Here is a 23,919-nt window from a genome sequence, read left to right on the forward strand (position 1 = left end):
GTCTTGTCTCCTCATGACCTATTTCCTTCCTCCCTCCAACTTTTATTATGGTAAGTTTAAAATTTACAGAAAAGGGGCACCTGGGTCAGATGGCTGGGTGTCTGCCTTCGGCTCAGGTCATGATTTCCAGGTCCTGAGATCAAGCCCCACGTTGGGCTCCCAGCTGGCTCAGTGGGGAGTCTGCTTCTCCCTCTCCCTCTGCCTCTTCTCCTGCTTATATGCTCTTTCTGTCTGTCTCTCTCTCAAATGAATAAATATAATCTTAAAAAAAAGAAAATAAAATTTACAGAAAATCTGCAAGAATAGTATAATGAGCACCTCTATATCCTTTATGGAGACTCACACACATATCTATGTATACAAACACATACACAGGCAGTTACACATGGCATGATTCAAACTTCTGTTACCACAGTATACCAACTATAATTGCATTAAGTACAACTTCACTGCCAGAGCTTCAGTCTTCAAATCACCTTATAATTAACAGATGCCCATCATGATCAGTGACAGTGTCTAATCACAACACTTCTTTCAAAATTTGTCAATGATTGGTCACTGCACATCTGTTAGTCAGTTCAAGCACAGACAGCAAAACATGCAATTGTGTTGCCTCCTTTTCTCCCAGTGATAAATTCACATGACACTTCTTTAAAGAGATTTATTTATTTATTTTAGAGAGAGAGAAAGAGAGAGTGCAAGCGGGGCAGGGGGGGGGGCGGTGTGTGCAGAGAGTGAGGGAGAGAATCTCAAGCGGACTCCGCACTGAGTGCAGAGCCCGATGCAGGGCTCGGTCTCATGACCGCAAGATCATGACCTGAGCTGAAATCAAGAGTCAGATGCTTAACTGACTGATCTCACATGACACTTTATAAAATAATATTTGAAAGAGAAAATTGGCCAAAAAAGAAAGTGCAAGAAAGAAAAGTGATAACACTGAAAGTGAAATTTGAATCAAGCACAAATGGAATTATAGAAGAGATAACATTGGGAATGTTGACACTGCTACCATTAGAAACACTCTAGATATACAGCCAGAGGAACTTACTGAATGCAGAGTTATCAAGATTAAGGAGGAAAGTGATGACACAGACTCCTACCTTTCTGCTCCAGAATCCCTAGCTTATGGATCCCATCTTTATATTTCCCACATCATGTTCACTTTTGTTTTCATCATGAGGCTCCATCTCCATTCTATGGTAGTATTCTAGGAGGAAGAAGAAGAAATGAAAGGTGTGTCTATATATGTTAAGGAAAAGAAATGCTTTTCTAGAAATCCTCATCATATGTCTAGAACTATATGCCATGGCCACTCATAAGTGTATGGGATCTTGGGAAATGAGTTTTTTGGCTAGGTACCCCGCCCCCCGCCCCCAAAGTATCAGGCTCTTTCTGAAAAGAAAGGGGCAGTAAGTAGTATCTGCTCCCCCTTCTCATATAAGGAATATTTATTCCCTCCCCAAGAGAAACAATCTCAAAGTCTTACATCCAGTTACTATAATGAGCTCATAGTCCAGGATCCAGAAGTTCCAATGATATGGAGTACTCCCAATCAACCGTGCTCTAGCAACCAACTTTTAAAGAAAAGTTATTTGTCTCAATACTCCTAAAATAAGTAATGGTAGATAGACAAGGTACAGGATGTTGGTAAAAGTCCCATTCAGGAAAGGGGAAAATGGGAAACACACAGTAGTGACTGGTCCATAGAACATCTCCAATCCTATTGGATATCTATAGCAAGAAATCTATGCCTTTGGACAGTTAATCTGTCAGTTCCTGATTCTGTTCAGTAGGAGGACCTTCCAATTCCATTTCTTCCAGGGGTCATATTTGAGGTGGACCTTGTAGAAAATACCTTCTCTGGAGCAGTAAAATTTTAACAGTCTGAGCAGCCTAGGTCCAAGAGTGGTGAGTCCAGAATCTGGTGCCATTTTTCTCTTTGGGGCAACTGACATTCTGAAAGTCATAGTGGAAAGGCTGAGAACTAGCTAGAGTTTTCAACTGCCTCAAGGGAAGTGGTTAGGGAATGGAAGGTGAAAGATTTGTGTTCAGGGCCTGAGGAAGAAAGACTTTAAATTGGAATTCCAAAAGGCTACACCCTGGAAGTAACTTTTAACTCGTAACTTTTAACTATTAATCCCTGGACTAAGGTGATCTGCCCTTAATCCAAGGGACCCCCAATGAACAACACCTTCTCATATTTGTATTCATGGTCTCTTGTGGGCCCCTCCCACATAGATGCTGAGCTTGGTCATGTGCCTTGTTTTGGTGAAAGACACAATAAGCATGATGCAAGCAAAGGCTTGCATATAGAGGCTTGTCCTCTTGGACTGCTCCCTCTTGGAACCCTGAGATTATCATGCTGTGAGGAAGCCCAAATGAGTCCTGAGGAGAAGCCTTGTAGAATAAAACTAGGGAACCCAGCCAATAGCCAGAAGAGAGGCCCAAGACATATGGCCCTAGTTGAGCCAGGCCCAGCCGTTTGAGCCACCCCAGTTGAAGCCATAGGCATCACTAAGCAGAGATGAGCCACATGTACTATTCCCTGGCTGAATTCCTAAGCCAGAGAATCCAGAATCATGAGCAAATAAGAATTGATATTTTAAGTCACTAAGTTTTGGGATGGTTTGTACACAGCAATAAATAACTGAATCACTACTAAAAGAATAAAGAATGTAGTATTTTAATTGGTGGAAGAGAATAGAATTAAAAATATTTAATCCAGAAGAAGGCATGAGGGGCACTTGGGTGGCTCAGTCGTTAAGCATCTGCCTTCGGCTCAGGTCATGATCCCAGGGTCCTAGGATTGAGCCCTGCATCCGGCTCCCTGCTCAGCAGGAAGCCTGCTTCTCCCTCTCCCGCTCCCCTGCTTGTGTTCCCTCTCTCGCTGTCTGTCAAATAAATAAAATCTTAAAAAAAAAAAAGAAGGGATGAAATGTAAGGACCATAGAACAGATGAGACAAAGAGCAAACAGTAAAATGGTAGATTTAAACTTAGATACTTGTTTCTAGGTAACTCCATGTAGGAGTAGGCACAGACCAAGATATTGTCTTAATACAGTTTTTAAGCCTGAAAATTCTGTTTTACCTATTAGTGTCTGAATTCTTTCCATATCATTCCTATCTTAGTTGAATGGCCATGACTTGATGCAACTTGAAATAAGCCTGCTGGGGAGGTACTACCCTTAATCTATTTTTTGCTGGTGTGTCACCCAGTCTGGTTTAGAAGAGTTTAAGAAAGCTTGAAACCATTATCTCTATTATTACTGCTGCTTAGCTATTTTTACAGGCTTTCATGTTTTGTAAGGTAATAGTTGACTTTTTCAACCCAGAAAGTCTCCGAATTGTGGAATTCAGTTTAGATTTCAGACCACGGGCAGAGACCATCTCTTTGCAAGCTGTGTTCCCTTCTCCCTTTCTGCCAGCTGTTGGGGATATAGCCATAATTAACTTTGAGCAAAAGGGTCTTTCTCCTCCGATATATAGTGATTATATGAATTTAACGAGGTGGTTCTTCCTCCACCACTGAAAGGCTATTCAGTATAGGAAGGGCTTACCATCCAAGACATTTTACAATCCAGAAACTATAGCAAATTCACGTGCGGTGTATATTTTAAAGATGAGTACAAGGTGCTCTGCAAGTTCCATGAAGGCAGGCATGGCATCTGAGCTGATCGGGGCCGTAGCCTAAACCTAGCTGCATGCCTGGCACACAACAGACACTCAAATATTTGTTAAATGAATAAATTAGTCACTACGGTACTTAAGAGCTTTCCAGGACATACTCGCGCTTTTACTGTCAAAGCGCCAAAGCCAGGTTTCCCTTCTGTTAGGCTACGTTTCCAGTCAAACAGGCGCACCTGTGACCGCGTCGGGTAGGCTGCAGACCCGGGTGCGCTGCTGGGCCGACCCGTCAGGCATGGGGCGGGCGACCCCGTCTGGCCGCAGCGGCGGTAGCAGTCGTTTGCCTCCTCTCGGCATTCCGCGGCGTCAAGGGCAGGAGGCGTCTTACGAGGAGGCAAATAAAGCCAACCGCACAGAAACGGCTCGTTCCGTTTCACATCCTCTCTCGGGTGCCTGGGTGTCCTCGGAACACAGTGACCCTCCATGTGTCTGCAGGCAGGTAGAGCCTGCCCCACGCGTCACACACTTCCCCTCCTCACAGCCGCGCGCTCCCCAACGCGCGTACACCTGGACCCGCCGGTACCCAGCCGGCGCGCGGAAGGACACGCCCCCCTCGCGGGAGCACGCGGCCGCCGCTCGCACACTTCGCGCACCTCCCTGAGAGCGAGCGCGCACGCGCACGTGGGGCGGGCCTCCTTCCCGGCACCCACTGAGCGCCCGGCCCTCTCACCCCACCCCTCTCCCCCGCTGCCCAGGCTCCGCCTCCGCGACGGGGCAGCCGAGAGGAGGCGACCGGAAGCCACTTTAAAGCAGAGCTCGGGGTGACAGGCGAGCGAGCTGGATCGGGAGTGCGGTCGCGGCTTTCTGCACTCCGACGGCGGAATGGCCCGTGCGCTGCTTGTCGCGTCTCCGGCCTGCGACCCTTAGACGCCCAAGCCCGCTCTCCGCGCCAATCCTCCCGCGCGGACGCTGCCAGCGAGCCGGCGGTGCGGCGACTCGGCTCCTGCGGTCCGTTCTCTCAGGCTGCGCGATCAGGTAAAGGGCTCCGAGTGGGCTCTGAGGGGCGGACAAGAGACCCTAGCTGGGATGGCGGGCGCGGACGGGGGCGCCGGCCTCGCAGCCTCTCAGGGATCTAGGGTGATTGATATTTAGACTGTGCTTTTTTTTCTACCGAATTTACTCGGATCCCGTCAGTACCGGGATGGGATTGGTTTACACTTCTTAATCACTTACGGCCTCGGGCAGGTGTATAAATTGGAGGAAGACACTGAAGGGTTTAGTTGGGGTCGCCGGCGTCTCCGCGATCCCACTTGGTCTGGGTGGGCGCGGGGGGCGCGTCTCTGCGGCCTCCCCCGCCGGGCGGACCCCGAGCGCTCTGAGGCGGAGGAGCACTTCGTAGATTGAGGGGCCGGGCACAGGCATCTGAGGGGAGCCTTCCGGCAGACCCGCGTTCTGGCTGCAGCCCAGAAGTTTGCAGGCTGTTTTCAGACCAACTTTGAAGGCGCAGAAGACTTCGCCTTCCTCGCCGCACCCCGAGAGGCGCGGATCGCGTTTCCCCCTGCGCTTCTCGGCTTATTTCTGTGAGCCTCCGAGACTCGCAGGACGATCCTCTCAGAAAGGTCGGTTGAGGAGACGAGGAAGAAATTAACTGTGGAAGGCGCCGTGAGGGGTTTCTGGGATGGAGGGAAGCGTGGGCGGGGGTCGCTTGTTGGGACGAGGCTGCAGCGAGGGTTCGGGGGCGCTCTGGTGCCTTCCGAGGGGGAAGGAGGAGGTGGGATGCTTCGGAACGCCGGGAATTGGCCGAGCCGGGCGGCGCCTCGGCTGCGCTGCGCGGAGTTGGCGCGGCCTGGGGGGCGGAGCTGCGAAAACCGCCGCGGCCGGCAGGAGGCGTCTCTCGGACCCGGGCTGGGCGTCCGGGAGTCGCGCCGCGGCTGGTGGGCGAGAGTCCTGAGTTTGCAACGGTGGTTTCTGTGCCCGGTGCCAGGGACCGGGAGTGCCGGAGGACGGGGGATATCACGAGGCGAAGGGTGGAGCGGTAGGTCGCCTGCAGCGGGGGACCGGAGGAAGTGTCCGTCCAATCTTTATTTTTCTGTTATGCAAACTAATTGAGGAACTAGGTTCTAGTGACTTCCCCACTCCAGCCACTCCTCAGTTCTCTGCCTCTTCCTCAGTTTTATTTCCGAGCCTGACGGAGCGCAATAACAGGAAAAGTTACAGTGTGTGTGTGTGTGTGTGTGTGTGTACACACCCCTAGAAATAAAATTGGTTCAGTGTCTGTTTTCCCTTGATTGGATGTGATAGGAGTGGCGTGTGCGTGTGTGTGTGTGTACGCGCGCACACGCGCGCGCGCGCGACGGAAGGCACAAGCGGGTTTAGTGTGGTGGAGAGGGAATACCACAATCTGTGCCAATTGTGCCTTGAGGCAAGAGCACCGAATGATGAATAATAACGCCTGGCTTGGCTGCTTTCCAGTTGATTTATGTCTTATGTCAAGTCCCTCCTTGTGAAGCTTTCCCTAACAATGCCAGCTCACACTGAACTCTTTTTCTGCCTTTTTCTTTTGTACTTACCGTGTGCACTAACACCTGGTTATATACAGTTGAGCATTGAAAAAAAGGGGTTTGAACTTTGCAGCGTCGCCTATATGCGGATTTTGTACAGTACTATAAACATATTGTCTCAGTAACGTTTTCTTTTCTTTAGCTTTGTTGTAAGAATACAGTGTATAATACATATAACACGAAACATGTGTTAATCAACTGTTAATTCTGGTCAACAGTAGGCTATTAGTAATTAAGTTTTGCAAGAGTCAAAAAGTTACAAACGGATTTTTCCAGGGGTGGGTTCCCTGAACCATCCCCACTCTGGCCTTGTTCAAGGGTTAGCTGTACTGTTTTGTTTATTTCTGAGTTTGATCATTATGAACTTTTTATATGTAGATTCATGAATCTCTCCAATGAGATCTTTAATATTCATTTTTCTGGGGAATCAGTTTTATCGTTTTGTTGTTGACCTGTAAAGGCTAACAGAACTAGTCATGTAACAGGTGCTTTTTCTTCAGTGATTCAGTTAAAAAATAGTATAGAGCACCCACCGTGTGCATTGTGCTAGGCATGGTACTGATCACCTGGGAGGAGTATTTGATGAAGTCATGGGCCCTTGCATCAATGATCTCTTTTTCTTTTAGTCAGTTGGCCAAGAGAGAAGATTAACTGCTCTTTACCAGCTCTTCCACCTCGTACAATGCTTAGTAAATATTTTCAGAATTGGTTAATGAATGTTAGCTTGTGGAGGAGACACCATTTGTCATTTTACAAAGTTTCCTTTGCTTTTTACTTTAAGTTTTAGTTTTTTTCAAGGGGTCTGATTCTTTGAAGAGAGCACTTTTTTTTTGGTCTCAGTAGTTCATTAGGAATCTGACATTTAGTGTGTGTTTTATATTCTTGTATTTCTCTATAATATGCTTTCATTTGTTTTAATAGATAAAATCATATATGTAACTTTTCTGAAGACAAGGATAACGAGGCCCTTTCTGAATTATGAAGTTGTGTTTGGTTTCTAAGACAGCGTATAGTGTTTGCTGCTGTTAGGTAGCTTCTGTTGCTAAACAAGCAACTGGTATACTTCCTCCAATAGTAGTAATGTTTTGGGGATTGTAAAAGTAGACCCTTAACATCCTCAGGGAATATATTAGAATTTAGAAATGCTTCAACATGCTCCTGGCTTTCTCTCATATAACATTTCAATTGAGAGCACCTGTTTCTTGAATATATCTTTATACTTTAAATTCACTCACTATTTAACTTGGAATTTTATCCTTCATTTGGTGAACTTTTTTTTTTTTTTAACAAACAGGTTTTATCACCTCGTGGGATAGGTGATAAACAACTCTGAAGAGAACACAAAGCAGAGATGTGGTTTCCGTGTTGTCATCTATTAGCCACACTTATTTCTACCCCTCACCCCCCAACACACCCTAGACTTACAGTAAAAATTCATACCCCAGCAGAATTACCAATTGTATATTGTCCACAAATAAATATCAAGAGCCTACTGGAAGGTACTGTCTCTTTACCTTTACCTGCTGTGGGCTTTTGAATAGCCTTGGCTGCTTTGGAGCCTTAATTTCTCAATAAAATTTAAAATTGACCCATAAAGATGAAATATGGTATAAGAGGAGTGACTTCAGGGACTTAGACTAAAACAAAACATTTTGATGAAGGAATGGGAACCAGTTGTTGTCAGCTTGTAAGTGATCATCTTCTTTCCTTTCCTGGTAGGATTTTTAGACTCTGAGGAGCAATTGGAGCTAATCCACACCATGGAAATGGAAACCACCGAACCTGAGCCAGACTGTGTAGTGCAGCCTCCCTCTCCTCCTGATGATTTTTCATGCCAAATGAGACTGTCTGAGAAGATCACTCCATTGAAGACTTGTTTTAAGAAAAAGGAGCAGAAGAGATTGGGAACCGGAACCCTGAGGTCTTTGAGGCCAATTTTAAATACTTTGCTAGAATCTGGCTCACTTGATGGTGTTTTCAGATCTAGAAACCAGAGTGCAGATGAGAGCAGCTTACATGAACCTATAGTGAAAAAACCCCTGGAAATCAGTCCGTCATGTCCACCAGCAGAAAATAGTATGTCTGTCCTGATTCCTGATGGGACAGGTGTTGGGGGCCAAATACCAGAAGCCCATCCTTCCACTGATGCTCCAGAACAAGTGGTTCCAATCCAGGATCACAGCTTTCCACCCGAAACTCTCAGTGGGACAGTGGCAGATTCTACAGCAGGGCACTTCCAGACTGACCTTTTGCATTCAGTTTCAAGTGATGTTCCTGCTAGTCCTGACTGCATAGACAAAGTCATGGATTACATTCCAGGGGTTTTCCAAGACAACAGTTTTACAATTCAGTACATTTTGGACACCAGTGATAAGTTGAGTACTGAGCTCTTTCAGGACAAAAGTGAAGAGGCTTCCCTTGACCTTGTGTTTGAGCTGGTGAACCAGCTACAGTACCATACTCACCAAGAGAACGGAATTGAAATTTGCATGGACTTTTTGCAAGGCACTTGTATTTATGGCAGGGATTGTTTGAAGCACCACACGGTCTTGCCATATCATTGGCAGATCAAGAGGACAACTACTCAGAAGTGGCAGAGTGTATCCACTGATTCCCAGGAGCACTTGGAAAGATTTTACTGTAATCCAGAGAATGATAGAATGAGAATGAAGTATGGGTATGTATTTATAACTACTTTAAAGCTGTTGTTAAATCCTGTAGAGAAGGTCAAGAGGCTAAATGCTTAGTAGGGTGGTTTCTTTCAGTAGTAACCTAACAGGTTTTATTCTTTTGGCTGTATGCTATCCTGATTTTTCATGTTGGTTGAATGCAGACTGTTTACCTAACCAGACAATGAAGGTTTTATGATTTGAACAATTCAGATGTCACTCTGTGCACTGTGTGTGTGCCTGAGAAGTTGCATATACATTGAATGCTGTGAATCAGATACTGTTTTAATCACAGAAGAGATCTTGCTTTTGAAAGAAAATCCAAGGTTAATCTTATAATAGCATAAATAATGAATACCAAATTTATCTATTTTGAAGTTTTGCATATTGAGTAGCTGCTGTTTTTTAAAGGGAAATGGTATTGTTTGGAGATTTTTGTGGCCCTCTTTCCATTTTGAATGGTACGGTTTTTCTGTGTACTTCCCAAACTTCTGAATCATGCCCAAACATGTTAAATATCTTTTGGTTTCCTTAAAGCTTTTTACCATTAAATTTATTATTCTATTTATCTTACAGATAAGATTGTTCTACAATTCAGGCTGTTTTCTTAGACCTGAATAATAAGTTGGAGGGAAAATTTATGTTAATAGATATGTTTATCATTTACATAAAAAAATTATCCTCAAGTTTTTGTATGCAAGGCATGTACATAAATAATTCAGTTCTTTTAAGTGTGTATGCCCAAGCAATAGTCAGTCATAGGGAATTGAAACTTCCACATCTGAATTCCTATTTAATTAACATAAAAATGAAGAGGAAAATGATAGTTGCCACTTGTGAAGTCGCTAGTGTAATAATGGTGGTATAGTAAGCATTAATCTTTATGTTTCTGGTTGTTTCTCCTATAGTATAGGAGTTAAAATACGTGATATTAATAGCTATTTGTCTATGACCAAGAGAAAGGATTAAAATTATATGAGGGGAGAAGAATACATCTGTCCATGCTACCTGACTTGGGAGACAGTGAGGGCAACCTGACAGCTTCACAGATGATGAATGGCCTGATGTAGTATGGAAAGGTATGACCCTTAGGAAGGAAAAATTTGCTGAGTATCCTAACCCACAAGTCCAAGAGAAACCCTTTTTTTTTCCTTTTAGATTTATCTATTTTAGAGCGAGCACGCACACATGCACAGGTGTGGGGAGTCTGGGAGGGACAGAGGGAGACAGGGTTTTAAGCAGACTCCGTGCTGAGCTGGTGGGGCGTTGGATCTCATGACCCCAAGATCACAACCTGAGCCTAAACCAAGAGTAGAGCACTTAACCAACTGTGCCATCCAGATGCCCCCAAAAGAAACACTTTAAGAGTCATCTTTGTTCATTGTTCACAGATAACTTGGGTTACACTAATCCAAGTGTCTGGAGAGTCAGCAATCAAATGGTGTCAGTAAACCATTTCTAAGTTGTCTAATTTTGTTAGTCTTGATGTTAACCTGTGTTCAACGTAGTGCCAGGGCATTGTTGACATCGTAGAAACCAGGTTTTTGTTTTGTTTAAACTTGCTCCCTTCTAATATTAGGTAAGTGTTTTTCTCTTAATAGTGCATTATTTCAGTTGTATAGTACACAGATTGGTGTGTCTTTTTAGCAACTTAATTATCATGAAACTAGAACTTTGCATCTTGTGTTTCAAAAGGGATGCATGGAACAAGATAAACACTATAAGACTAAACTTAAGGCATTATTATATAGGAGCCCCTTGGGATAAAAGTAAGATAATAGCAAGAATGTAGCTTAAATCATGGATGGCTCAGTCGGTTAAGCATCCAACTCTTGGTTTTGGCTCAGGTCATGCTCTCACAGTTGTGGGATTGAGCCCCTCATTGGGCTCTGCGCTCAGTGCAGAGTCTGCTTCAGATTCTCTGTCCCCCTCTCTCTCCCTCTCTCTCAAATAAATAAAATATTTTTAAAAAAAGAATGTAGCTTTCTAATCATTAATGTATTATCTTGGTAATATTAGGTATTCAAGATTCTGTCTTGCTTGGGTAGCAAAATTCTTAGATCCTGTAATAAAGCTAAGTACTTTTTTTTTTTTTTTTAAAGCAAGCATTGGAGGAAAGAAAAATGTTTTCCATTTTATCTCAAAAATCTTTTAATAAGGTATTGTCCAAAATCTGTATTGCCCATGAGCTAGCAATTCTAATTGGTATGTCAAGGTAATTAATTTTATATACTCTCAAAGCCACTGTAATCCTTCCATCTCCAGATTGCAAAACTGCAGAATAGTGGCCTCCCACTTCACTCTTATGAAGCAAATTTCCAGTCTGCTGAGTACTTCAGCATCTTGGTACATTAAGTTTCTATCTGTTTGAATTGGTCAGGAAGAAACTAGCAGGATTATTGTCCAACACATTACATTCTGTTACCATGAGCAAGGCAAGACAGGTATTTTGATCTCAAAAAATCCAAGAACTCTTAGGTCAGGGGCATATTGGGTATTATATTCTTTGGTAAAATTATTTGGCTAAAAAATTAGACCTAGATATAAACCCATAAGTATACGTTGTTGGATTAGTTATAAAGTAGTTGGAGTGAGTGCTTGATTTCCAAATTTGTTTTAATGAAACTAACATTCATTTGACACTTGAGAGGAAAAGTATGAGTGAATTATTGTAATTACTAATGCTGCTGCTACATTGTTAATGATAGTAAGTGGTCCTGCTCTGATAAAAATAGCAAAATATTAACAGTTAATTACTAGTAAAGTGACGTTCTCCATAGACACCAGTAAGAAATAAGATTGTAGATAGCTAAGTGTCAAAAATTAGGCTTTTGGGAAGCTGACCTGTGGTCATTGCAACCTGGTTTTCCTTGTATTCCAAAACGATGTTGTGTTTCCTGGCAACAAGATGCAGATAACGGCATGTTGAGCCTTGCTGAGAGATTCACAAACAAGCTGGAGCAGCCCAGGTTCACATGGTTACCACATTATTTGGCTAAAGCTATTAATCTCTGTGGTCAGGCCTGTAAAGCTGGTCTATCTGTACAGATTGCACATAACCAGGAAGTGTGTGTTCAGCTGTGTATATGCCCAAGTCTGGCCCAGCAGTCTTTGGATTCAGAAATAATGAATGGCAATTGTTTATCCCACTTGTTTCCAGCAGTTTATATGACTTGGAAAATCATTATTATATACCATATCCCTGTTACTTCACTGTATGGAACTTGGGGAGATTCATAGTTCTGGGTCTCTAGTAGAGGCTAAAGTTCATAGTTTCAAACTGTAGAGATAAAATTCTTTGTTTTGCAAATGTATTGGATTTAAGATCTAAATTAATCCAAATTAGATGTGCAGTGTTCATTTTATTCTCAAGAAGGAAATTGGAAAGGAAGTTTAGCTAGATAAGGTCACAGGTCCCTTCCAAGTCTTTAGTCAAGATCCCTAGGTACTAATAACATTTTTTTTTTAAAAAAGAGGATTTCAATAGTTAAGCTTATTTGGTTCATTATAATGAAATTATTTTAATTATTCTTTTCCAATTTTGTCTTTATCCCAAAGTATGATACAATCCCACTTTGCTTTCTCACTCTGCCCTTATATATCTCCAGATATTTATTGCTGACATCAACTGGTAACTAGTTGTATGTATGAACTCCCCATATTTAGATGCCAAGGCTTCTTTTGCACACGGGATGGGCTTAGGAGAATTTCCAAATTCCAAATACACAGTTAAGAAAACAACATTGAATGTTGTGTTTTCGATTAAGAAAACACGGTCTCTGACAATTTAAGCACTCATCCTTAGTAGAAAATGATACTAAATGGCAGGACTAAGCAGTTTTGAAAGAGCTTTACTAACTGTATAGAATACTGTCCTGGATAATTGAAATTGTGAAGGATGTGCAAATTTCTCTTTAGCAACTGAGATCACCACTGTTTTTCATATTATATTCATGTTAAAGTGTGCCAGAATACAGAATAGTCTTCTAGTTACTACCACCCGTGAAGGAAAGGCACTCTGCAAACTTTATTTGTAGGTAATCTGTAGGTGAAAATAAGTCCCAAGTTAAGTGATTATTTCTAATCCTGAATTCCTGAAAGAGGAGGAGGGTGAAGAAAGTTGCAGAAGACTAGACTCCATGGTTAATTTTTCTCAGAGGCCAGTGTTCTTTTTCTCCTCTTTTGGAATTAAAGCTTATTGATATGAGAGGGAGTTTTATTAGTTTATGGTTTAAGCCTAGAGTGGTGTTACAGTCTTACTTTTGACTGATTTTGATTGTTAATTGCTCTTAGAAAGTTGTTTTTGTTGTTTTTTTTTTTTTTTTTACTCTAAGGGACAATACCATTAGATGACTTCACAGAACTCCATGAAAGAAGACAGGGAGAAGTGCTATTAATGATAATATAGGGCATATGCTGCTATTTTCTATTTGACTTGCAGAGTGGATTATCTAAAGTAGAGCAAGCTCCTGACTGAACTATACTGGAATAGTTAAATTAGCCAAGTTAGCTCTGGCCTGCACAGCTGTGATGATATAGGAACTAACTCATTATGTGTTATTGATAACACTGGAGAGAGTAGAACAGCTGAAACTTACTATGCCTTGTGACTTTTTGGTATTTCTTGAATATACACAGCTGGATGAGTTTGAATTTATTTTAAAAATTCCTGCCTAAGAGAAAGAGAGAGCTCCATAAGCAAGAACTGTGTTTGAAGTGACTTTCAAAATGTGTGCCTTCTGCTTTAGGATAAAGCAATCCAATGAATTATTTTCTGTACCTCTTTATGCTCTATTTACATATGAAATAAAACTAATTGGCTTCTTTCTATACTAATCCAGAGAAGTTACTGGGTCTCTGTAGAGCTATCATGGGAATCAATAGCAATCATCCATTTATTCCCTTTCTGGGTTTTTGTTAATAAGCAGATTAGACTTTTTGAAGCAGCTGTCACCTGGCTTCAGGTTAGGGTCAGTCTGTTCCTGAAGTATTTACAGTAATGAAAATGAACCTTGCAAAAGCCAAAGATATATAACTTTTAAGTCAGAGAGTTGAAGGAAATAGCTTATAAGGTTATCTGGCAGTCCCTAAAAATAATTGCATGATACAGCATGCATTTTCTTGAGTTGACTCTAGAGCTTTTATGTTTTATTGTAAATAAATGGGAAAAAATAAGAATGCTCCATTCATCATTTGAGATTTCATTCTGTACATGTGGACATGCAAAAACTGCAGTTTGACTGATTAACTCTACTATGTTCCTGTAAATCTATTTCCTACTGTTACACTAGAATTTCTGGATTCTGGATTTGCATTCTACCATAAAGCAAGTAAATTTATAAATTCTATCTGTGCATCTCCGATCTTAGTTGGTGATCCTTAGTTTTATATTGGGCGTGGGGGCTCTTTCTAAAGGGTGAAACAGTATGTAGCTCATACAAACCTGGGCTACTCAAGAAATGCTACTAAAATCCAGCCATTTGAGATTGACTAGTTTCCTCTGACCTCTTTTATTTCTTATCCTCTGACTTGAGACCACCAGATTTTGCATCCTTTGTCTGATTATAATAATTTTGGTTAGGACCTGAGGTCCTCTTAATGTAGATCAGCAACCTTTAATAACTATTAGTGTCCTGTTTGAGAGTTGCATTTGTCTTTTTGTGGAAGGAAAACTTAAGTATTTGTGTGTATCATTTTTGCAAAGGAAAAAACATGTTTTGAACTATAAGATGATTCTTGATTATTCTAGCACAACTTTATAAGCCTGGTTCTGATAATTAGATACCGGTAAGTTTTGCAAGAAATTCTCTTCATAAAAGCAGCAGAATTTCTCTTTTAAAATAAAACTGGGAGTCTTAAACTGAAGTGAAGTGAATATGAGTGATTTTGTATCTTTTTGGAAGATACCAGAGTGCAGAGGGTTGAGCTATGTTCTGTTTCATTCTGGGTGTGAAATTTTTAAGTATTAGCTTAAGATCTTGGGTTGAACTGTATTTTGCAACACCATAAGCACAAACTATACAAAAGAATAAAATACTTCTAAAGTTCACCATTTCTAGAAGCAAACAAGTTACATTTTAGATATGAAGAACTTCTTTAACAAAACCAAATGTATTATTCTTATATTTATAGATTATTTATGATAGTGCTTTCTAGGGACCAGGAATTATACTGCACAGACTTGCCTCTATTTAAAATCCCTGTGTTAAACCTAATCCAGCCCAGTCCCTGACACATGAACTAAAAGCCTTGAAATTCTAATACAGATTAATTCCTTGTTAATAAGGAAATTTGAAATTTTAAGGGGTAAGTTCTGAAATACATTTTGAAATCGGTGGGGAAAAAAAGGATTTTATGTATAATAAATTCCATTTATTCAACTTGGTAGTTTATAAGGTTTATATTTGATTTGTGCAAAATTAAGGTATTGCAGTCTTGTGCTAACTATAACAATTCTGTGATCAATAACTTAAATTTTAGAAGTTGATGATATTAATAAACTTCTAATTGTGAAACTTACAATTTTCCTTGCTGAACTAACCTGTTCTGTTGCTAAGACAAGCATAGAAGGGAGTTAACTAAGCATTCCTATTTGCTGTGTCCACACAACAAAATGTGTCTGTCTCCTTGATCTTTCTCTGCTATGTGCTGTTTACTTACTGGTAACACCTACTTGGCCAGTAAAGAACCTTTGCCTGGTCATCACAGTGAAAGGGTAAGCTCTTAGTGAGAATGTCAGTGACTATTCCCTTTTACATTTTACAGAAACCAGTGATTTGCAAGTATGTGTGCCACAAAATGTGTCAGGAGTGTATTAGAATCTCCCATGACTAAGTTATTTGAGAAGGAGTTCAGGAAATTTGTATTCTTTATGCAAATGGATGTCCTTTATTTTGGCTCTTGCTTCTGAGCATAAGGAAGGATTTGTGAATACTCTTTATGTGAAACATAGCACTTCTCATATGACTGGAAAATATGTTTAGGCCATACTTATAGGAATTTCTCTTTGTTACAATTTTTTTCTTTTTGAGAGTGCCTGGGTGGCTCAGTCGGTTAAGTGTGCCTTAGGCTCAGGTCATGATCTCAGGGTCCTGGGATCAAGCCACACATCCGGCTCCCTGCTCAGCGGGGAGCATGCTCCTCCCTCGCCCTCTGCTGCTCCCCCTGCTTGTTCTCTCTGTCTCTGTGTCAATAAATTAAAATTAAAAATTTTTATTTTTCTTTTTGGATTGAGTTTTTTTTTTAACTATCCCTTCTCATGTGACATATAGCCATAGAGTTTGGGTGACCTTCTTTACTTGAAATTTTTACCAGCACTGAATAGTCAGGGAAGAATGGCAGGGATAGAGGCCCAAGGGTGATTTTGCTTGCGGTAGTGTGTATGCTTTCAGAATCTTGCCTGCACCTTGTGATCTTCACAGCTCCTGCAGCTGATCAGGGCGTAGAGAGGGCAAATGGCACAAAATACTCTAAATAATTTCCTGCTGTGGTTGGTCTTTGGTTTCTGACTGTCACCTGGCTTTGCTCTTTCATTTCCAGGCATTGAGAGAATAAAAATAAGCACAGGAGAAATAGTAGATTTGCCTTCTGAGGTAATAAAAGAAAGACAGCCTTGAATGGGGGTAGAATATATGAAACAGAAGGCACTTTGCTTACTTTCTGACGTTTCAATTGTCCAAATGCTGCCACACATCAGAAGCATTGTATAAAGTGTTCTACAATTAGTTACCAAAAAATAATTTAGGCTATTTTAACTATTGATAAAATTGAATCTGTCAGAGAAACTTGGTTTCATAGAATCCTCTCCCTTAGAAAAAGTTACTGATTTAAAGCCCTATTGAAAGGTTTTGTGGTCATAGTTTATGAAATGTAGGTAATAAAGTATCTCCTAATATGTTTTCTGTAGGAAGTCTTTTTTTTCTTTGAGAAATTTGCTTTAAAAAACTCAGGAAATGATGAATTCTCTGTATGGTTAGTTTGCACACATTCAAATCTCTAGTCTTTTTTTTTTTTTTTTTAAGATTTTATTTATTTGATACAGAGAGTGAGAGAGCACAAGCAGGGGGAACAGTAGAGGGAGAGGGAGAAGCAGGCTCCCCGCCAAGCAGGTAGCTTGATGCGGGGCTCGATCCCAAGACCCTGGGATCATGACCTGAGCCGAAGGCAGACGCTTAACCATCTGAGCCACCCAGGCGCCCCTCAAATCTCTAGTCTTGAGAGCTTCTTAGTCATCTCTGTGTTCTCACAATAAGCCATCAAACTGTTTATTTTTAATTTGCTCATTTGTCAGTTTATCTGTACTAAGTGGGGAAAAAAGACAAGGCTAAGTTGAGAAAATTCTGAATAAAACCCTTTTTTAAGGCGTTTGTAATTTTAAAAGATGATCTATAAATTAAGCTAATTGTATTTTTTTACTGGTGGTTATTAGAGGATGTATTTTGTGATAATTATAATTAGTATTTCATTTATGTGTAAATGAGTTCTGAGGTATTTGAGGTTATTTGAAAGCAATTATTTTTTTTTTTAAAGATTTTATTTATTTATTCATAAGAGACACAGAGAGAGGCAGAGGGAGAAGCAGGCTCCCCGCTGAGCAGGGAGCCCGATGCGGGACTCGATCCCAGGACCCTGGGATCATGACCTGAGCCGAAGGCAGAAGCTTAACCATCTATCTGAGCTACCCAGGCACCTGAAAGCAATTATTTTAAAGTAATTTTAGCATTTACATAAAATTGATTTTATAATCAAGTAGAAAAATTGTATAAACAAATATATTTTAGCCCTCTTCCAATGCTGTCAAATTCTATATTCACAAAATTGAATTAATCAGTATGGTGCCCTGAGTACATGGCAAACAATTTTTACTGTCTATTTTGAGGTAAGATGAAAACTTCACGGTTTTAAAAATACTTCATTTTACAAACAGGATATTTACTCATCTTCATAAAAAGCAGTAACTGCATAATTTAAGGCAGTATAAGGTATAACACACATTTTTAAAAAATCTATTGTGTGCTTTCTATCCCAGCTGTTCTTGTAGAAATTAAGTTTCACTTCCTCTTCAGGCCATGATTGAGAGGTATGTCTCACTTAAGTTGCCTTCTAGGAGCCTCAGGACATGTGACTGAACTTGGCTCAAAGTTAAGGCTGTATGACATTTCTGATGTCTTCAGAGTGCAAAATTTAATCCCATGCCTCTGTAAATAGATAGCAGTGAGATCTTCTGATTTCATAGGTGTAATTTTTATTTATTAAAGATTTTAGGCTTATCCACATCTTTCTAGTAAGTAATTCTTTTGTGTTTTTTCCTTTGATCTGATAGTTTTGTAATAAACAAAAAGCCCAACATAACAAAATTTAGCAGGTTCTTTTCCTCAAGTGGATATTATAATTTCCTTTTAGTGGGACAGAGGGTACTTCAGTGTATGGTATTTTTTAGGGTTTAGGAAGCACTTAGGTGTACTCAAATGTGTCTTAGTACAAGGTTTTTGAGAATAAACTATGTTAGTATTTGTTTAGTTCCCTACATGCTTTTGGAGAATATAAAATTACAAAAGCTTAAAGAATGAAATGGTATTCTTTCATTCTTTCAAAAAAATTTGCCTTTTTTCTCCTCTTGTTTATCCTGTCATTTTTTATTTCACAGTGTTCATTTCTATAGTGACTTTAAGACCACAGTTAGATTCGCACAATTTGTAAATCAGACATGGTGTTTAACACACAACACAGATCAATGTGATTCTAGACAGCATCCACTCACTTTCTGCCTTCTCATTCACCTGTTTCCAAGATGTCTCAGGAGGCACCAGAGAGCAGCGCATGCAGTCAGAATTTTGCCTTAAAATGATCACCATTTTAAGAATTGATTCCTAGAAACTCATTGTATCTTAAACTGAAGAATATTTTTACCTACCCAAAATCATTTGAGTATTTAGAACCATAAGCTAAATCCGTGATCCAAGTTTGATGTTAATTGTTTTACAGAGTGAGCTAAGCCTCACCAATCCTGTCTTGATTTAGTCAGTCTCCTTAGAGGTGGACAGATTTAATTGTCAACATTTGATTCTTAGCCCACCCATAACTACTGAGAGCCATATGCGTAATAATGTAAGCTTCTAATTTTGATTTGTAGGCATGTCTGTGTCTATAGCTACCTCTGGATACAAAGGGGGAAAATCCAGTTGGTACTAAGACCCATGTCATAGTGTAGAAGTTAAATATAGAATTTTAACCTCTGCTAAATATTGAATGATGTTGCCTTGTATGTAAGCATTTATAGAAAAATTTTTATTGCCCCAATAACTCTGTGCTGTTTGAGTCAGTATTAGCAAAAATCTTAATTAGTAACAGAATAAATGACAGTTTACTATGCTTCTGAACCATAAAGTTAGAATACGTAGTCCTCTGAAGTTTAATAACTACACTGCTCTCACAAAATACGTTGGTATTGTATATGCCATGGCTTTGATTCTCATCACCTTGTAACATATTTGAAGGGATATATAAGCTGCTAGATATTACAGCATTGCTAAATGAGTTCTGGAAACATCAAAGCCAGGTATCAAAAGCCAGCTATATTTTGTGTGCCTGTGAAATTTCTTTAGCAGCAGCAAACATGTCCCATCTGTCATGCCTGTCTCAAGTCCATAGCAGAAGAGCTTAAATAGTCTCTATACTTCATTTGATCTTTATCATTCTATTGTTATGACCCTCAGTTTTGGGAGAAATTTTCACTCTACATCACAGTAATAAGAGGACCTATTAATTGTGTCTAGTTAGTCGGCTGATTAGGGCAGGTATTAATTATTTTGAGATCACAGGTTTATCTCTTAGAGGATGGAAGACAGATTTCTGAAATCTAGCCCCTCTGGTTAAAACTGTTCAGAGTAGGGTCCATAAAATTTATATTTAATTGTTGCTAAAGTCTGAGTTCTGTATTTTAGTTGCATCATCTTCCCACTTAAACGTGTTCCACCTCCTACAATTCCTGTCTCATGTAATGGCACCTTATCCAGTCATCCAGATCAGAAACATGAGACACATCCTAGACTCTACATTCCCTTCAGCCTCACATGTAATCCTATCTTATGCAGTTAGATTTTGACTCTTAAATACCTTTCAAAGCCTCCCTACTGTTGCCTCCTTAGGTCTCTATCATCTTTTGTCTCGTGCAGTTCTAATAGTTACAGATGGCTAAGCATAAGAATGATTATTAATAATAAACATGCTAATAAATATTTAGCAAATAAGTGCCTGTCTCCACCCTTCCCCCCCCATTCCCCCCCCCCCCACTAAAGATAAAGAAATCAGTCCTCCATACCACCACTACTGGAGTAGTTTTTTAAAAGGCAAGTCTGAACTTTGTTGAAAATACACCAGTGATTCTTACTGCCCACAGAATCAAGTCCTGACCTCTTAACCCAGCATACAAAGCTTTTCATTATCTGGCCCCAGCCCAACCTATCCAGTCCAGTCTTATCTCTTATCATTCCCCCTCACACACACATATACCCTGACCTCCCACATGAACTGTATGTACTGCATGCTCTTGGATCTCTCGCGCCTTGTTTGGTTGGCTTCTTCACATGTCAGTCACTCTGCATGTGATGTCCTGCCTCCCATTGTCTGCTTGGTGGCCAGCCAGACTTGGCTCTCATTCATCTACTCTAGGATACCTCCAATGAATACCTTTCCTGACCCCTTTTCCAGCAGAGGTAGGCCCTCTGCCTCTGAATTGTTCCCAGAGCACCTTTGTGCCACATTTCACACCATACCACTGGGTTTGCTTGTATCTCTTTCTCTCCTTACTGACTCTGGCCCTTTTCATCTTATCCCCAGCACATAGCCCAGTGCTTAATCAATGTGTCTACCTAAGATTTTTTTGTTTTTCACATTTCTTTCTTGGTTTCAAACAACTTATAAATACAGAGAAATTGTCTAAAATGGTTACATTCTTTACTGAGCTCCCAAATGCATAATTCCAAGAACTATTTATCTAACAGAGATATCATGTTCTTACTAATTTCTGTTTCATTCAACATTTTTTTTTTTTTTTTTTTTTATTTGACAGAGACACAGCGAGAGAGGGAACACAAGCAGGGGCAGTGGGAGAGGGAGAAGCAGGTTTCCCACTGAGCAGGGAGCCCGATACAGGGCTCTATCCGAGGATCCTGGGATCATGACCTGAGCTGAAGGCAGACGCTTAACAACTGAGCCACCCAGGCACCCCAACTTTTTTTTAAATAGTTTTGGTTTTCACTGTAGCTCTGTTTATTATTTATATCATGGGCCTTGTTTACTTTCTTTTGTATTTGAAATATACATAGAAGAAATGATGGTTGTGGGGCATTCTTTCTGACTTAATGTGGGTGTTGGTGCTCTATGCATAGATAATAAATATTGGGAAATGTCTTACTTGGTATGTCAAGATATTTGTTGAGTAGGAGGAGAATCATTGTTATAAAGCATCTAAATTATGAGAATGGGTGTTCTTTTCAGAATTTTAAATTCGTTTTGTATCTGGATTCTTATATTGGTATGTGTGGTGGTCTGTTTGTTGGTGAAACATGTGGAAACAGAATTGTTCATATTTTAGCAATTTTAGTTCATTCTTTTGTAGCAAAAATCATCAATCTGTTTACAAGATTTTTTTCGCTGATTCATCATGATAGGGTTATATCTTGAGTAAGTCAGTACTGATTGATTTAGCCACATGATATATTTAGTCAAATCTAAATCCTGTACAGTGGCTATCTCCCATACTCTTTCTTTTCTGGCCATCCCTTGTGGGTACGTCCTTAGGCCAGATTGGGTTCTCATCTACCAGGATTATTGCACCCTGCTTTTATAGCGGCTCCCTCTACCTCAATCTCTAGCATTGTCTGTCTTGCTCAGTCTTCACACATCCTGTATTTATTGCTTCAACCCTTTATCACCATCTGCTCAATACTCTAAATTCATACTCTTAAATTTGAAGCTCTGAGACCCTGGGCTTACTTCCTCAGTTCATGGCCTGACATCTCTCATGTTGACTATTTTACCCTGGTTCACATTTCCTTATCTGTTTTGTACCCCTATTTAAAAGATTTCCTTTTCCAGCTATTTGCACTGCTCCTGTCCCTCCCTGTCCCTGCCCTTCTTCCAAGAAGTGAAACTCTTGAAGAATTATTTTTTTTCTTGTTCTTCTACACGACCCTGGTATTATTTTTCTTTCTTTACTGGCATTATTTCCTATTATTTAAACTGTTCATAAAATTCTTTCTCTTAGAGAAAGTTATCTTGGATTGATACAGTAAAGCCTCTTAACTTTTCCTGACCTGTATCCATTCCTGGATACCTATAACCACCTCCTGTCCCATAATGCTGCTTGCCTACTCTTTATCCTCTCATTCCCAGGATGTACTTGCCACTGATGAGTTTAGATAGGCAGTTGTATGGCCTCTGGTTTTATGTTTTGTTAGTTATTTCTCTCTTGAAGCCCCTGGAAGCCAGGAACTACATCTGTTTAATTCTTTGTGTATTGCCTAATACAGCCCACCATCACCATTACCACACATACATGACTTATAACTGCCTTCTCATAATAGGAAACAATGGTTTGATAAAGAAGAGTGGATATGTTGAACATTTGGCATCTGTATCGCATGCATTTTTTACTGATGCAGATGGAGGAGAAAAGAAACTCTTGGCTTTGGATTTTTTAAGCATTCCCTGTTTAAGGGAGAGCAGGTGGTAAAATTAATCTTATAAAAAGATAATTTAATGTTTTTCAAATTTGTTGTTTTGTCTCTGCAAAGTCTAGAAAAGCATATTGAAAATCAAATAGAGCTAAAACAGTACTTTGATACATCAATCCAAAGAACAGTTGATTGTAGTAAATTAGGATTTGTCATAGAAATTTCATAATGCCCAATGGACTGAAATGCACAGAGGATGTGGCAAAAGCTGCAGTTTTAGATGTCTTTCTCATGCAAATCATTATCTATGAAGTCTTAATAATACAGGCTTAAACAGAAATTGCTAGAGTGATGTCCAGAATAAAATCTGGTACTTTAACAGCAAAAAGCATTGGTTGTTTATAATGCATATTAACATAATAACTGCTGTTCTAAGAATTCCTTAAAGAAAATACTGAGGATTTAACTCGTAATTGGGAACAGTTACTGGAAAATGAACTTAAAGCAAGAAAATCTATGTAGAACTGGAAATTATGTTAAGAGGGAGAAACAGGTTAGTATCTCTCGGCTCAATATCAGATTTTCCTAAAATTAAGTGAAAATTGTTGAAGCAACTTGATGTGAAGTTTAGGTATAGGAGTTGTAGTTTTCAGCGTTTTTTTCTTCTTTTTTAAAAGAATTTTCCAGAAACACTTTTTTCCTTTTGAATTAAATATCCTTATTTAACATAAAAATTTTAAACAAGTGTCCAAATGTGACTTGAAACTACATTTTATTGTCTTATTTCCATTTCACACTTAATTAAAAGTATATGTTCCTTTAAAGATCATGTCCTACTAGTCAGTACTCTTTTTCTTTTTTCTTTTTTTTTGTCAGTCTCTTTCTGAGCCAGAAATTAGGGTTTGGGGGAGCTCCTTAGGAATTTTTAAAGGAACATCCTGCTTTTTATAAGTTACGTGCTTCATGGCACCATTAGTTGGATATATGACTTGAGTTTTGTTTTTTGGTTTTTTTTTTTCAAATAGAATCTGTTTCAGAAATTACGAACATTGGGCGCCTGGGTGGCTCGGTTGGTTGGGCGACTGCCTTCGGCTCAGGTCATGATCCTGGAGTCCCGGGATCGAGTCCCGCATCGGGCTCCCTGCTCGGCAGGGAGTCTGCTTCTCCCTGTCCCACTCCCCGTTTGTGTTCCCTCTCTCGCTGTGTCTTTCTCTGTCAGATAAATAAATAAAATCTTTAAAAAAAACAAAAAGAAATTACGAACATTAGGATAGAGGGTGGGAAATAGATTTTCATTCCCTGACATTTGCCAAGGGTGTTTATTGAGAGATGTTAATAGGTATTCATGGAAAAAAAGGAAGAGAGCATTGTCACAATTTTGGAAGGATA

The 23,919-nt window shown here is 40.1% G+C and overlaps 1 protein-coding gene across 1 annotated transcript in view; it reads left to right on the forward strand.

The window, feature by feature from the left end:
* The first annotated feature begins 4,420 nt into the window (after positions 1–4,420).
* Positions 4,421–23,919, forward strand: part of TIPARP (TCDD inducible poly(ADP-ribose) polymerase) — a 31,539-nt gene continuing 12,040 nt past the window's right edge. Inside the window, exons 1-2 of the mRNA XM_006729361.3 lie at positions 4,421–4,659; positions 7,905–8,862. Of these exons, the coding sequence (XP_006729424.1) occupies positions 7,946–8,862 (917 nt within the window). The 5' untranslated portion in view covers positions 4,421–4,659; positions 7,905–7,945. The remainder of the gene's footprint in view (positions 4,660–7,904; positions 8,863–23,919) is intronic.

This window comes from Leptonychotes weddellii, chromosome 1, assembly GCF_054177405.1.
Source record: "Leptonychotes weddellii isolate Sample4059 chromosome 1, ASM5417740v2, whole genome shotgun sequence".
Lineage (NCBI taxonomy): Eukaryota > Metazoa > Chordata > Mammalia > Carnivora > Phocidae > Leptonychotes > Leptonychotes weddellii.